This window comes from Festucalex cinctus, chromosome 17 (genome assembly GCF_051991245.1).
Source record: "Festucalex cinctus isolate MCC-2025b chromosome 17, RoL_Fcin_1.0, whole genome shotgun sequence".
NCBI lineage: Eukaryota > Metazoa > Chordata > Actinopteri > Syngnathiformes > Syngnathidae > Festucalex > Festucalex cinctus.
The window spans coordinates 5,146,089-5,160,430 of record NC_135427.1 but is presented as its reverse complement, the minus strand read 5'-3'; the positions used below and the strand labels follow the sequence as shown (position 1 = coordinate 5,160,430).

The window sequence follows — 14,342 nt, the reverse complement described above, 5'->3', positions numbered from 1 at the left end:
CCATGCGCCGAAGGCCTAAATTTATAGTCGTCACGGAAGAAACGAACAATTTTCCACAAAATCAATAATAAAAGGGAAAACAAATATTTCTTACCTTGTCCAGCGTAAATGAGCGACTGGTTAGAAAACACCGCGCTGCCGCTCTGAGCAGCATGGATGTGAATGATATCCCTCCGCATATCATACACCGAATACGTATGTTTGATACATATTTGCGACGAATTTATAGTTTATTTGTGATTTACATAGATACATACATAGTATTTCTTATTTGTGCCCATTTTTTTAAAAGCACGATGAGTGATATACGGTAACACGTCGTTTTCTAGTGCAAGTGGAAGGATATAGTGCTACAGGCGGGTGAGATATGACCATCATTTTCGATGGTGTTGTCGCGAATGTACGGTAACCGCAAAGGAACAAAAACCACATAAGCGAGAAAAAGATTTGCTACTCTATAAAAATATTAAGGTCACGGCTGATACCTGATACATTAAGTGTATACTACACCTTATTTAAACAACAATTATTTAAAAAAAAAAATACATTTCAATAAAGTAATAATCTGGCATTTTAATAGTGTGTTAAATTCATGGTGTTTTTTGTTTCCGCCACAAGATGGCAGCATACTAAAGGTCTCCATATGGGCTGACACAAAGCGCCTTTTCACCTGTTGATAGAAATGATTGAGCCAAGGCACTGATACCAAACACAAAACTACTGCAAAAAAAAAAAAAAAAGATTTTGTATTTACTAACACATTTACTTAGGGTAGTCAGAGTGAACGTTAGGTTGTATTATGTTGTATAATCGACAACATTGTGTACTTCAGACTCACAGTTTAGTGTCTAATTGCAAGTCATGTTATCGTTGTGTTCAGTTCATCTTTGAAATGATCCCCTTTTAAAACCCCGGGACCAAATGTTGTTGCTTTTCTGGTGTTATTCCAGTGATTAATTCCTGTAGTCTATTCTGTTGGCCAGGCTAATGGGGAAAACGATCAAATTGCCTTCGTAATAGCGGGGACAATAATGAAGTCTTGATTTATCATCAAATCCATCGGCCTATCTCGCCCCCTCGTCCTTGTGTCGCTGGCGGGCTTTAATTAGCTGTTGTCTGTCAGTTAACCCACTAGCAAGAGGCCTCAAAACAGAATATTCCTTTCACCAATTGTCACATAATGTTGACGCTTGCTTTTTCCTCCACACATTGTTCCCCAGGTAATGATTATCTGCTAAAAGATGTCACGGGCTTTATTGCAATGCTCTTGTTTGTTTCATTATCTGATGTTTTTTTTTTAAAGGAGGTGAAGAAAAAAAAACACAGTCTCTCCATCTATAAAAGACCACTCATGTGTCCATTAGACATGTGTTTTCTCAGCCTGTTGATGACCTCTTTTTAGTGTAGCCAGATCACAAAAAGAGAGAAGTGCACTCTCCCGTAGGCTGAATCCTCGACAATACCCCGAAAATCTATTCATGCACCGAAAGCCTCTCTTGCTTTCATGGTCTGCATAACAAACTGTTACCTGTGCTTCACACTGACTAACTAGCCAGCTTATATTTCTAGGAGAAATATATTTTTTTAATGAAAATCTGTGTCATTATTTTCACTTTTCATTTCCCCCCACTTTTTTTTTGCCAACCGCAAGAACAGTTGCTCCCGTCTCTTTGTCTTCGTCACCTAGTAACCAAAAAAAAAAAAAAACAGATTTCCATTTTTCTTTCATGTCTCTCATGGAGAGAATCTGTTTGTGAGGACGCTCGGTCTTGATCAACAACATGGACGTGCTAATTGATATGATAAATATGACCGTATTTTGTATTTGTGGATTAGACAGTAACACAAAAATGCGTGAAAAAATGTAAATATTAAAAGTCATTAGGCTGAAATTAACTAATTCACTGCCAGTGACGGAAAAAGACGTCAAATGATGCATTTTTTTTTTTGCTGGTCTGGCAATGAATGTGTTAAAATCTATGCTAATTGTCAGATAAAGGGGAACCTAATTTGCTTGTGAAGCGATCAATGTGTGCTTGCATTAGCAAGTAAGTGCCTCACTGTTATTAAAGATTGTAGGCGGTTTATAAGCATTGCTGTTATGTACAAAAGCACAATATTGTGCTTTTTTTAGTATGAGTTCTTTTTTTTTTTTTTTTTTTTTTTTTTTACAATATTGTGATCTTTTTAAATATGGCCAACGCCCCCACAGTATCGTGATAATTATCGTATCGTGACCTTCTTATCGTGATAATATCGTATCGACAGAAACTAGACAATTGCTCGTGAGTCGTCACTCAATTTCCCTGCCAATGTGCCATTTGTAAATTTTCAGCGAAAAAACAAAGCAAAACAAAACAAAACAAAAAAAACACAAGATAGATTACCAACAGATGAATTTCAAAACGTCGGACTCAATTGTAAATGCACGCGTGGCATATAAAGAATGAGGACACAATACGTAAACAATTAGCCGCAGCTGTCTGCCTGGTCGTGAAAGGTCAATAAATCCTGGTGGGCAGACTGGAAGACAGACTGCTGCGCATCGAACATGGCCTCCAATCGGTAACAGTCGCACGAGAACAGCGTGGGCACCCCGTATGGAAGCACTTCAATCTAGTAGCTTCGGAGAATTAAAAGAATACGTAAATAATTCACATTGTATTTGAATATTGTATGCCATGGCGTTAAAATGTTTTCAAATGAGAAGAGGTGGCAAAAGTAATCATGCCAAGATATTAACTCATTCACTCGCCGCCATTTTCACATTTCGCAATCCCGTTCGCTCCCGGCTGTTTTACTGGATTTTGACTGATTTCGCAAGGCCCACAGAATATTGTGTTCGATTGCTATAAAAGCATGTAACCGACCAAAAGAAAGATTAAAGTCTCTTCTTTCATCAGGAAAGAAAAAATGTATGTTTCTGTTTCCGTTTTGCAGCAATTCGCATTAGAAGAGAGCTAAGTTTCATCAGTTTTCACAAATCTATTTAAAATTGTAAGTAATTGAGCTTGTTTTCTAGATGATTGATCTCCTTTGCTCTGCTGCCACCTGCTGGCCGTTTGTGTAATAACTACCATTTCTGCAACCGTTCTTTGCAGCTGAGAGGCTGCATCAAAGCCTTCTGTATGCTCTAGCATAAAAAAAAAAACAACAAAAACAAAAAACGTATAAATACGTCTTTGGGACACTTAAAACATTTTTTTTTAAAACGTATGTATACGTTATTGGGAGCAAATGAGTTAAAGGGTAACGTGGAGGGATTCACTCCCAATTCTCTTGCTATTGTGGAGAATGTTATCAACAAACAACTGCCACAGTTGACCTGCCACCTGCTAAGCCATGACTGCCCAATAAAACAGAAATCAGTTATGATTGAATTTTATAGGGACCACAAGAAATATGAAAAAAAAAAAAAAAACCATTTGTTGGCATAAATTAATACATGAAATAAGGACATCGCGTACTCCAGATGGAATTGATGTTTTGCGCCCACCCCGCTTTGTTTCGCCTCGTCATTGCTTAATGAAGTGCTCAAACAGATAAATAAATGTGTCACCCAGCTGGCCACTGACGTCAGCCTACTACAGCCAATCGCAGGCGTTCTCTAGACACCTTTTTTTTTTGGTAATCCTCTTTCCCTAAAGAGGAACTGTCCGATCAGTGCCCACACACTGCAGCGCCCTGTTTGCGCCAGGAATAGTTCCGCAAAAAAAAATAAAAAATAAAAAAAGCTTACACAGAGAGAGAGAATGGTTCAACCTTGACCAGGATTTTATTTCGAGTTGTGCTGTTTAATGTGTTTTTTTTTTTTTCATTTATTAGTTTAGTGGCGCTTTTTGTACTCTTTTTATAATCGACTACTTGCGTAAATTGCGTAAATTGTAACGGGCGTGTTTTACGCACACTTGGACGGTTTCTTAAATAATACTACACCTGCAGGCAGGTATGTTATCACTTTTCTACGGCTTTGTACTGTTGTGCGCGCTGGGCTGCCGCCACCGAGCGAGCGGCCAAGCGGACGACGGCAAGCGTTACATTTGCCGCGCGGTCCCCCTCGTCGGCGACACCAGCTGCCCGGTGACCTTATTACCGGAAATCGGCGCCGGCGCGGGGCAGGAAGAGGAGCTCCGCAACACCGTCATGCAACTCCGAGAGACTATTCTGCAGCAGAAAGAAACCATTTCCAGGCAACTGGGCACGATCAACGAGCTGACCACCAAGCTGTCCTTGTGCGCATCGACCGCCGACGATAGAAAGTACGACAAGGGGGCCGCCTGGGGGAAAGTGAAGCAAAACACGATGGGAGACGTCCCCAGGGATCCGAATGACACCGTGGAGAATCTTGGCAAAACAATGCAGGGGCTCAAGGACCGGCTGGAGAACCTGGAGGTAACGTTCCACATTGCCTTGATTCATGTTGGATTGAGCAGGTAACATTGAAATGTTGGCTGTTAGTAATGAATAGTCGTGAAAAAAACAAAAAACAAAAAAAAACAACACCCAAATAGCAAATAGCCAAATAACTCATTCACTCCCAGGACATTTTCGCAATTTTACTGGATTTTGACTGATTTTGCAAGGCCCATAGAATATTGTGTCTTATTGCTATAAAAACATGGAATCTACCTAAAGAAAGATTAGAGCCTCTTCTTTCATCAGGAAAAAAAAAAGTATATTTCTATCGTTTTCCATTTTGCATCAATTAGCATTAAAATATGGTTAAGTTTCATCATTATTTACAAATCTGTTTAAAACTAGGGGGAAAAGAGTTTTTTGATCTCTTATACTCTGCTGCCATCTGCTGGCCGCTTTTGTAATAACTACCATTGCTTCAAGCTTTCTCTTCAGTTCAGTGGCTGCATCAAAGCCAAAACGTATAAATACATCTTTGGGAGCATGGTAATATTTAAAATAGAACGTATTTATACGTTTTTGGGAGTAAATGAGATAAGGAGTACCACTGTAGCCACATATCCCTTTATAAATTGTAGTATTTGTACGTTTGTAAGCCACTCAGACATGCGTTTAGAATCCTGCCGCGTCTCCCGCTGCTACCTGTCCTTGGTCACACCTGTCCACTTCCTGCTCGTCCATCTTTTAGCAACAGCAGATGCGGGCCAATTTATCGGGCGCGTCGTTCCCCAGCGAGCTGCGTGACCTGCTGCAGCGCCGCCTGGTCGAGCTGGAGAAGCAGCTCCTGAGGAAAGTCAGCAACCTGGAGGAGGAGAAGAGCGTGCTGTCCAACGCCACGGCCGCGTACCGGCTCAAGACGGAAAGCACGCTCAACGCGCTGGTGGAGAGGATTAGTGAGCTCGAGAAAGGTAATGTGACACGGGAAAACGTGGTGGAAAGATTTCTCACGTTGTTTTTTTTACGTTACTTTACTGATAACGTGATTTTGAAAGTAATTAACTCATTCACTGCCAATGACGACTATAGACGTCAAAAATCCAAGCAAACAGCCAGTGCAAATTTTCACAAGAAATTTGACTTTAGTTTTAGTTATTCATTGTTTTCATTCATAGTTATTAATCATTGTTGTTCTGAATAACAACGATGACAACAATTTCATCGCTAAGTGCTACCATCGTGCGTAGAACGGATTCCTGTTACCCTACAACACGGGCGTTGACGTTCCTGTGATCGGTCTTGGTCTTACTGAGACCACATACTGGGTCTCGGCCTCCAAAAGCCAATTTTAGTCAACTAAAATTGCTCTTTATTTTTGTTGACTAAAATTGGATTAAAACTAAAATACAATCTGGTGATTGAGTTATGACTAAGGCTTTAATTAAATTTAGTCAGAAGACGATAACTAAAACTAAATTATTTTTTTTTCATTAAAATTTTCATTTTAAATGTTCTTTTTTCTTTTTTTTTTCAAAATTAACACTGGCTGTTTGCTTGCATTTTTGACGTCTATAGTTGTCATTGGCAGTGAATGAGTTAAAGGTGCATTGTGTCGTTTCAAAAGGTAATGTTAAATGTGATGTTAAGGTAATGTGGAGTGTGCGAGCGATCGCATCACTGCCAGTAAGATGGTACCAGCACGGACATTGTGGGCGGGCCCTCACTCAGGTCGGGACCTCAGACCTCACAATATGTTCTCCCGGATGAACGGACAAAAATTGGCAATGGCGCACACTCACAATGTTGTTGAAGGTCGAGCCATTCGGCCATTTTCTATGGCACTTATCCTCGGCCTTTAGTTGAAATACTATCGGAAATATTTGTTCAATTAAATTGTATTATTCTCTTCGTTTTTCATTTTTCTCCCGACTGCACTGCACATTCTCTTCAGAATCAGTACACGCACGAAAAATCGCTGGGTTGTTTTCATAATCCGCTCCCTGTATAGCTGTGGATTTTGAGCAGACTTGGTTGTTTTTGCCCAACATTGGGTTAGTTATCTATGTCCAGTAGACTGGACAGTTAGTTATTTTTACCCAACAGATTGGGTTTGGAGACTGAATTTGGGCAGGATGGGTTACCTTTGTCCAATGTTGGGTCAGTTAATTATTTTGACCCGGTAGACTGTGTAGTTAGTAAATTACTTTCACCCAACAAATTGGGTTTAGATATTGGATTTGGGTGGGCTGGGTTAGTTTGGCCCAAGGTTGGGTTAGTTAATCATTTTGACCCAGCCAACTGGGTGGTTAGCTAATTATTTTGACCCAACATATTGGGTTGGAGATTGGATTTGGGTGGAATGGTTTGCTTTTGCCCAAGGTTGGGTTAGTTATTTATGTTGACCCAGTAGACGGGATGGTTAGTTAATTATTTTCACGCAACAGATTGGGTTGGAGATTGAATTTGGGCAGGATGGGTTACTTTTTTCCAATGTTGGGTTAGTTAATTATTTTGACCCGGTAGACTGTGTAGTTAGTAAATTACTTTCACCCAACAAATTGGGTTTAGATATTGGATTTGGGTGGGCTGGGTTAGTTTGGCCCAAGGTTGGGTTAGTTAATCATTTTGACACAGCCAACTAGGTGATTTGTTAATCATTTTGACCCAACAGATTGGGTTGGAGATTGGATTTGGCAGGGATGGGCTGCTTCTCCCCAAGGTTGGGTTAGTTATTTATGTTGAACCAGTAGACTGGACAGTTAGTTAATTATTTTTACCCAACAGATTGGGTTGGAGATTGAATTTGGGCAGGATGGGTTACTTTTTTCCAAAGTTGGGTTAGTTAATTATTTTGACCCGGTAGACTGTGTGCTTAGTAAATTACTTTCACCCAACAAATTGGGTTTAGATATTGGATTTGGGTGGGCTGGGTTAGTTTGGCCCAAGGTTGGGTTAGTTAATCATTTTGACCCAGCCAACTGGGTGGTTAGTTAATTATTTTGACCCAACATATTGGGTTGGAGATTGGATTTGGGTGGAATGGTTTGCTTTTGCCCAAGGTTGGGTTAGTTATTTATGTTGACCCAGTAGACGGGATGGTTAGTTAATTATTTTCACGCAACAGATTGGGTTTGGAGATTGAATTTGGGGCAGGATGGGTTACTTTTGGCCAAGGCTGGATTAATTAATAATTTTGACACAGTAGACTAGGTTATTAGTTAATTATTTTTGACCCATCAGATTGGGTTGGAGATTGTGTTTGGGCGAGCTGAAGAATCGAAGCCGGTTGACATGTTAAATTTAGCATAACATTCTTAGGAAATGTTAACCATAGCTATTCTGATAGCCTGATAACTAATTTCTTGATAGTTTTTACCCTTTGTTAGATCAAAATCTTGACCCAACTTTTGACCCGGTAATTTTGCAAAACGACAGATTCAACACTCTACTGTAGGTGACCCACCTCTCGTCTCTAAATTGACAGGAGGGGAGGACTTCAAGTCCCCGGAGCAGTTCAAGCTCTCGTTACCACAGCGTACAAACTACTTGTACGGCCGCATCATCAAGAGCCTGCCGGAGATGTACGCGTTCACGCTCTGCATGTGGATCAAGTCCAGCGCCACCCCGGGCATCGGGACACCCTTCTCCTACGGTGTGCCCGGACAAGCCAACGAGATCGTGCTGATCGAATGGGGAAATAACCCAATTGAGCTGCTCATCAATGACAAGGTGAGTCATAGTTATACCGCTTTTAGAAATAAAATATCAGTCATAGTCCACCTAATAAAGAGGTTTTGACTGTGAAGGTCGCGCAGCTGCCCTTGGAGGTACGTGACGGAAGGTGGCACCATATCTGCATCACATGGACCACCAGGGACGGCCAGTGGGAAGCTTATCAAGACGGGGAAAAACAAGGGACGGGAGATAACCTGGCGGCATGGCACCCTATTAAACCGGGAGGGGTTATCATCCTGGGCCAAGAGCAGGTATGACAGCCCAGCTATATCATCTTTTTTTGCGTGTGTAATAGGGATGCAACGATACCGGCAATATCGTGATATCGCGATATTAAAACTGCCACAATTTATCGTTATGTCACGATATTCAAAGCAGCACATCTTAAAAAAAAAAAAAAAAAAAAAAAAAGTCAAGTTGATTTCCATTTGTGCAGTTCTAGCACCCTCTAGTGGCTAGTTTCTTAGTGCAGTTTAATTTTCACAAGGCATGTTTTGGCCCTTCTATGAATAAAAACGTTAATGGTGGTCAATGAAGGAAAACGTAAAATGCTTGTAGCCCGAGTCAAAATGTGGAGGAACTCAATATGTGCGTGCATTAGCAAGTAAGTGCCTCAATATTTTTGATATATATAATATTTATATATTTATATATATTTTTTTTTTATATATTTTTCATTGCTGTAATGTCCAAAAACACAATATTGTGTTTTTTTAGTATGAGCTCTTTTTTTTTTTTTTTTACAATATTATGACCTTTTTTTATTATCGCCAACCTCCCCACAATATCGTGATAATTATCGTATCGTGACCTTCATATCGTGATAATATTGCATCGTGTTGTTTGGATATCGTTACATCCCTAGTGTGTAACATTTATTTGTCTATTGCAGAAATTCACGCTATATTAGAGCTGCTCGATTATGGGAAAAATGATAATCACGATTATTTTGGCAACAATTGAGAACATGATTATCCAAACGATTAATAAATTTTTTGGTACAAAACAAGAAAATGTTTAAGCATTTAAAAATATTAAGATGAATTAAAAAAAAAGAAAAGAAACACTAATTATGTAGGTTCATTTTGAACAAAAAATAATTCATAATACTATATATTTCTAATACTATTAATTAATTTATTTATTTATGGTGGCAAAAACTTGAAGTTGAATTGCAGCATGTGCACAGTGCAGTAAGATGAAAATTCGTTTTTTGGTACAAAACAAGAAAATGTTTAAAGATTAAAAAAATAAAAATAAAATAAAATATTAAGACAAATGAAATTATTTAAAACAGTTCTTTTGGATAAAACTAAATTTTTTAAATCTGTTATTTTAAATTTTCCGTTATTTTATTTTATTTTATTTTTTTTAAAAAGCTGCAAATGTATAATTAAAAAAAATAAAAATAAATAATTTGTATTAACTTTTTTTTTTTTTTTTTTTTTTTACAATTGTGCTGCTTTTTAATGTAACAACTGAAATTATAATTGAATTTTGACTAATTGCATAGCCCCTATACTATATGTTATATCACAGATATGTTTTACTGCAGATTTTTTCTCTTTTGTCTCCAGGACGTCGTAGGCGGCCGCTTTGATGCCGGGCAGGCCTTCGTGGGAGAACTGAGTCAAGTCAACATCTGGGACCGGGTTCTGAAGCCAGCCGAGATCCAGTCGGCGGCCAACTGTACGTCGTACTTGCCGGGTAACGTGATCTCGTGGCTGGCCAGCAACGTGGAGGTATTTGGGAGGGGAGCCTTCAAGAGGCCCTTGGAGATGTGCGTGGAGCGTCTGCCTAATACCTAAACACTTAGCATCTGCCTTTTTTTTTTTGTGTTAATTAGCTGCGATTTTGCTTCTAATTACTGCGAGACAGTTTCTAAAAGCTGTGAAAACAACATATAAGACAAGATGTGCAAATTAGCTAACACAGTTACCGGCGACTTGCTTACTGTTTTCGCTGCCTGGTGTCAAGTCAGTTCAGTCCACGGTTCCCTCATCGCCTCATGTGTTTATGGTAAAACGTTTATTTGTTGTTGTATGTTGTAGCAGTGGGTTGTATTTATCATTGTCAACAGTTATAAAAACTATGAATGTCTACTTGTAATGTAGTATGTCTCATAGTGTATATGGCAATTTTGCGCGTTAAACTCTTCATAATTGTTTGTGTGGCCTTCATAGGGACTCAAGTGCCAACGATTGTTTTGTATGAATAAAAATCGCCATTAAAGTGTGCAAAATAAAAAGAGCCTCTGCCTAAATGAATGCTTGATTCATTTGTTTGTTTATTTTTTTTGGGTCAAAAACAGATATTTTGACTCAATTTCAAACAAAGTGAAGGAATTGCAGTTTTGGTGATTTATTTATTTTTTTTCATCATATGTAACGATAATTGGGTCGTCGTTGGCGACAAATGAATAATTTGGACGGTACTGAGGGGAGTTGTAATTCCCTCATCAACCTCTAGGGCAGGGGTGTCCAAACTGTTTCATTTGAGGGCCACATACAGAAAATCAGAAGGACGCAAGGGCCACATAATGTGATGAAGTGAAATTGTGTTTAGTCCTAAAAATTGTACAAATAAATTATTTGTGCTTTTGCATATTTAGAAAAATGCTGCAGTATATAAAACAATTTATTTGTAATATGGCAATAGGGTTATTCTAGTTTTGGAATTTTTCATTTTAGTTTTTATTTTGTTTTGAGTTTTGTTTTTTAAATTTAGTTAGTTTGAATTAGTTTTTAGGATGGTTCTGTTAGTTTTTTTTAAAATTAGTTTTAGTTCTTTAGTTTAGTTAGTTTCAGTATTATTTTTAGTTTTTTTTTTTTTATGTGTACTTGTGCGCAATATTTAAAAAACACCATGGGCCTGACATCATTATTCCGGTTTATATCAAAATAATTCTACTAAAAATAAAAATCATCCCAGAAGTCTCATGCATTAAATTAATTCCCAAAAACTAAAACGAAGAACATTTTTGCTATAATTACAGTTAGTTTTAGTTTAGTTTGTAAACATAAAATGTCGTTTCAGTTCGTTTTCTTTTTTTAAAAAGCATCTTCGTTTTTATTTTATTTCATTAACGAAATAGTTTTTTGAATTTTAGTTTTTTCGTTACTTTTAGTTAACTAAAATAACCTTTAATGGCACCTGTGTTTTTCGACACCCTCCCTTCTTACTTCGACCATCTCCAAACATTTTTGTTTGTATTTTATTTGAACTGAGTCAAATGCCATTTTTAGCATATGTCGCGGGCCACTAAGAAATGGACAGCGGGCCGCAAATGGGCCCTCGGGCCGTAGTTTGGACACCCCTGCTCTAGGGGCACCATGCTGACTTTGCTTTAGTTTGTATAGGAGCAAAATAAACGATGAAAATCCTCTATCAAGTGTTCATATGTTTAACTCATTCACTGCCATTGACGGAAAAAGACGTCAAATGATGCTTTTTTTTTTTGCTGGTCTGGCAATGAATGTGTTGATTATGGAGTTCTTTGCTTTAGTAAAAGAATTAATAATCCACTCAAAAACACATATGATTCAAACTGGATGGAATTTTTGGACTGCACGTTTTGTCAATAATAAAGTTTTTGTTGTTGATACAGTATTTTAAGAAAGGTAACACAGGGCGATCCGCGATAATACATTTAATGGGAACTGTACTCCATTTAGCGTATGGCATACAAACAAGTTTAAAGTCATCCGCTGCCCTGTTAGTGGTAACTGTCAGGTACGATAAAGGGACGTGGGTGTGACATAAGTAGCATATAGCGTAAGCCGAGCGGGGATCTTTTAACTCGGCTGGCTTGGCTTCAGGACAACAGCAGGTGGCGTGGGTGGCATTAGCGACGCTTAACGGAGCGAGAGGCCAAAAGGTTGACGGTGACATGGCAGACATTCGTCCTCGGACTTTTTCGGGATGCAAAGCAACACTCGCAGGTCATTTGAATAAACCACAACAGTGCAGTATTTTTTTTAATTTTTTTTTTGTGTGTGTGACTGGCGACCAGTCCCCAGACTCCCCACCTCACACTCATTAACTCATTTGCTCCCAAAGACGTAAAAATACGTCCTATTTTAACTGTTTTAAGTCTCCCAAAGACATATATATATATACGTTTTATGTTGTTGTTTTTTTATGCTAGAGCATACAGAAGGCTTTTATGTAGCCTCTCAACTGCAAAGAACGATTGAATAAATGGTAGTTATTACATAAACAGCCAGCAGGTGGCAACAGAGTATAAGAGACATGTTGAAAAAAGGCTAATTTACTCAAAATTCTAAACAAATTTGTGAAAAATTATGAAACTTAGCTATATTCTAATGCCAATTGCTGCAAAACGGAAACAGATAGAAATATACTTTTTGTTCCTGATGAAAGAAGAGACTTACACAATATTCTGTGGGCCTTGCAAAATCAGTCCAAATACAGGAAAACAGCCGGGAGCGAAGGGAATTGCTTCTGTGAAAATGGTTGGGAGTGAATGAGTTAATGACAACTGGATAGGCGACAACTCACCCATGATCCTCCTAATGAGGATGGATGGATATTTCAAAACATGCCATTAAAACACAGATGAGTTATGTTTTTAGACTTTAATTAGCTTTTTGTTGATGCACATAATCAATTTGGATACATAGCAGTGGCATAAGAATGAATTATACTCACAACAGCAACAATGAACGCAATTAATAGCCTTGAGTATGTTTTTGGTAGTAGGAATGTTATGCAAAATCATGTATTTTTTAATGAACATCCATTTTCTACAATTGTGAAAACACTGAACGTATGATCGACCATTTTGTGTTCCGTTAAATACTCAGGGTCTTGAAATTCAGGATTTTTCTTGACAATGATCTACTTGTGAAATTATACCTACGATTTAGTCAGTTAACCAGTAATGATACACATTTTCACATCAAATTAATATTTAATGTAAATGTGTGACATAAATGGGTAAAAAAAAATCGGAAGGACTTAAGGGCCACATAATGTTATGAAGAGAAATTGTGTTTAGTCCGAAAAATAGTACAAATAATTTATTTGTACTTTTGCATATTTAGAAAAATGCTACAGTATATAAACCGATTAATTTGTAATATGGCAGTAGGGTTATTATAGTTCTGGAATTTTTCATTTTAGTTAGTTTTTATTAGTTTTCAGGGTGGTTCTGCTAGTTTTTATTAATTCTTTAAAAAATGCTTAGTTTTAGTTTGGTTTGTTAGTTTCAGTATTAGTATTAGTTTTTTTTTTTTTAATGTGTATTACTTTGCTCAATATTTAAAAAAAACAGCATGGGAGTGACGTCAACTGAAGGTGCTTTACTATTGGCTGTTGCTAGATGACGTCACTTCTGTGTGACATACTTTCAAACGTCATTATTCCGGTTTATATCAAAATAAATCTACTAAAAATCACATTTAAAATCATCCCCAAAGGCTCATGCATTAAATTAAATAATTTATTTTTTTAGGAACAAATTTGTCATTCAACTTTTTTTTTTATTTTTTTTTACCATTAATGTCACTGGAGAGAAAACAAACGGTGTTACGTCTGAAATATGTAAGAATTTTTGAAAATGTCAGAACTTTTGCACGCCTTTACCATTATTATGATTATATGAAGACGTATGTAATTGTGCAACTAAGATGATTTTTATGAAGCTGTTTATGTCTTTACCATTATGCACTTTTTTTTCTTTTCTTTTTTTACACTTCTTAAGTGTTTTTTCAGTGGGCCACCATCAATTGCTCTGTCAATAAGGAGATTACTTTGAATGTTTAATACATTTTAATTGAATCAACAACTTTTTGAAAATAGGATTTCAACAAGAGAGACTCTTACATATACAAAACCAATCTGACATTTAAAAAAAATATTTTCTTTTCAAAAGTCTTACCGTTATTGATCAGATTTAAAACTCAACATAAGCTGAGGTCAAGGTTGACGATTACCATAGCAACCACAAGCCCTCCGACTGCGTCTCTGTCAGGACACATTCATTAGGAATGTCACGATTATTAATGAAACGGGGACAAGCTGTCATTAGACAGGCGCTTGAATAACTCCACCGTTTTGCAACACAGCTGGCGAAAAGTACGGAGCCCCTAAGGTGACATATGGTAGAAAAAAAATGAAAACTTTGCGTGCCCTCGCAAAAAACGCCATGTTGTTTTTTTCGCCTATCATGTCACCTTAGCTGCGCCGTAAACACTTCCGGGTCATCTTCCCTGCGACCAAAAGCGACGTGT

The 14,342-nt window shown here is 37.8% G+C and overlaps 2 protein-coding genes across 3 annotated transcripts in view; one reads left to right on the top strand and one right to left on the bottom strand.

The window, feature by feature from the left end:
- The window catches only part of trrap (transformation/transcription domain-associated protein), an 82,300-nt gene extending 82,112 nt beyond the window's left edge, over window positions 1–188 (bottom strand). For both annotated transcript variants that reach the window (XM_077502337.1, XM_077502338.1), the window contains exon 1: window positions 95–188. The gene's annotated coding sequence lies outside the window, so the exon portion shown is untranslated. The remainder of the gene's footprint in view (window positions 1–94) is intronic.
- A 3,527-nt stretch (window positions 189–3,715) lies between these two features.
- nptx2b (neuronal pentraxin IIb) lies at window positions 3,716–10,344 on the top strand. The gene is made up of 5 exons (XM_077502562.1): window positions 3,716–4,392; window positions 5,105–5,324; window positions 7,838–8,082; window positions 8,160–8,339; window positions 9,666–10,344. Exons 1-5 carry the CDS (start codon window positions 3,949–3,951, stop codon window positions 9,894–9,896), a joined length of 1,320 nt encoding a protein of 439 aa, XP_077358688.1. The 5' UTR covers window positions 3,716–3,948; the 3' UTR covers window positions 9,897–10,344.
- The last annotated feature ends 3,998 nt before the right edge of the window (window positions 10,345–14,342 follow it).

Coding starts and splice junctions, on each gene's coding strand:
- nptx2b (XM_077502562.1), top strand. CDS start 3,949: ATGTTATCACTTTTCTACGGCTTTGTACTGTTGTGCGCGCTGGGCTGC. Junction 4,393..5,104: donor ACCGGCTGGAGAACCTGGAG/GTAACGTTCCAC, acceptor TCCATCTTTTAG/CAACAGCAGATGCGGGCCAA. Junction 8,083..8,159: donor AGCTGCTCATCAATGACAAG/GTGAGTCATAGT, acceptor TTGACTGTGAAG/GTCGCGCAGCTGCCCTTGGA.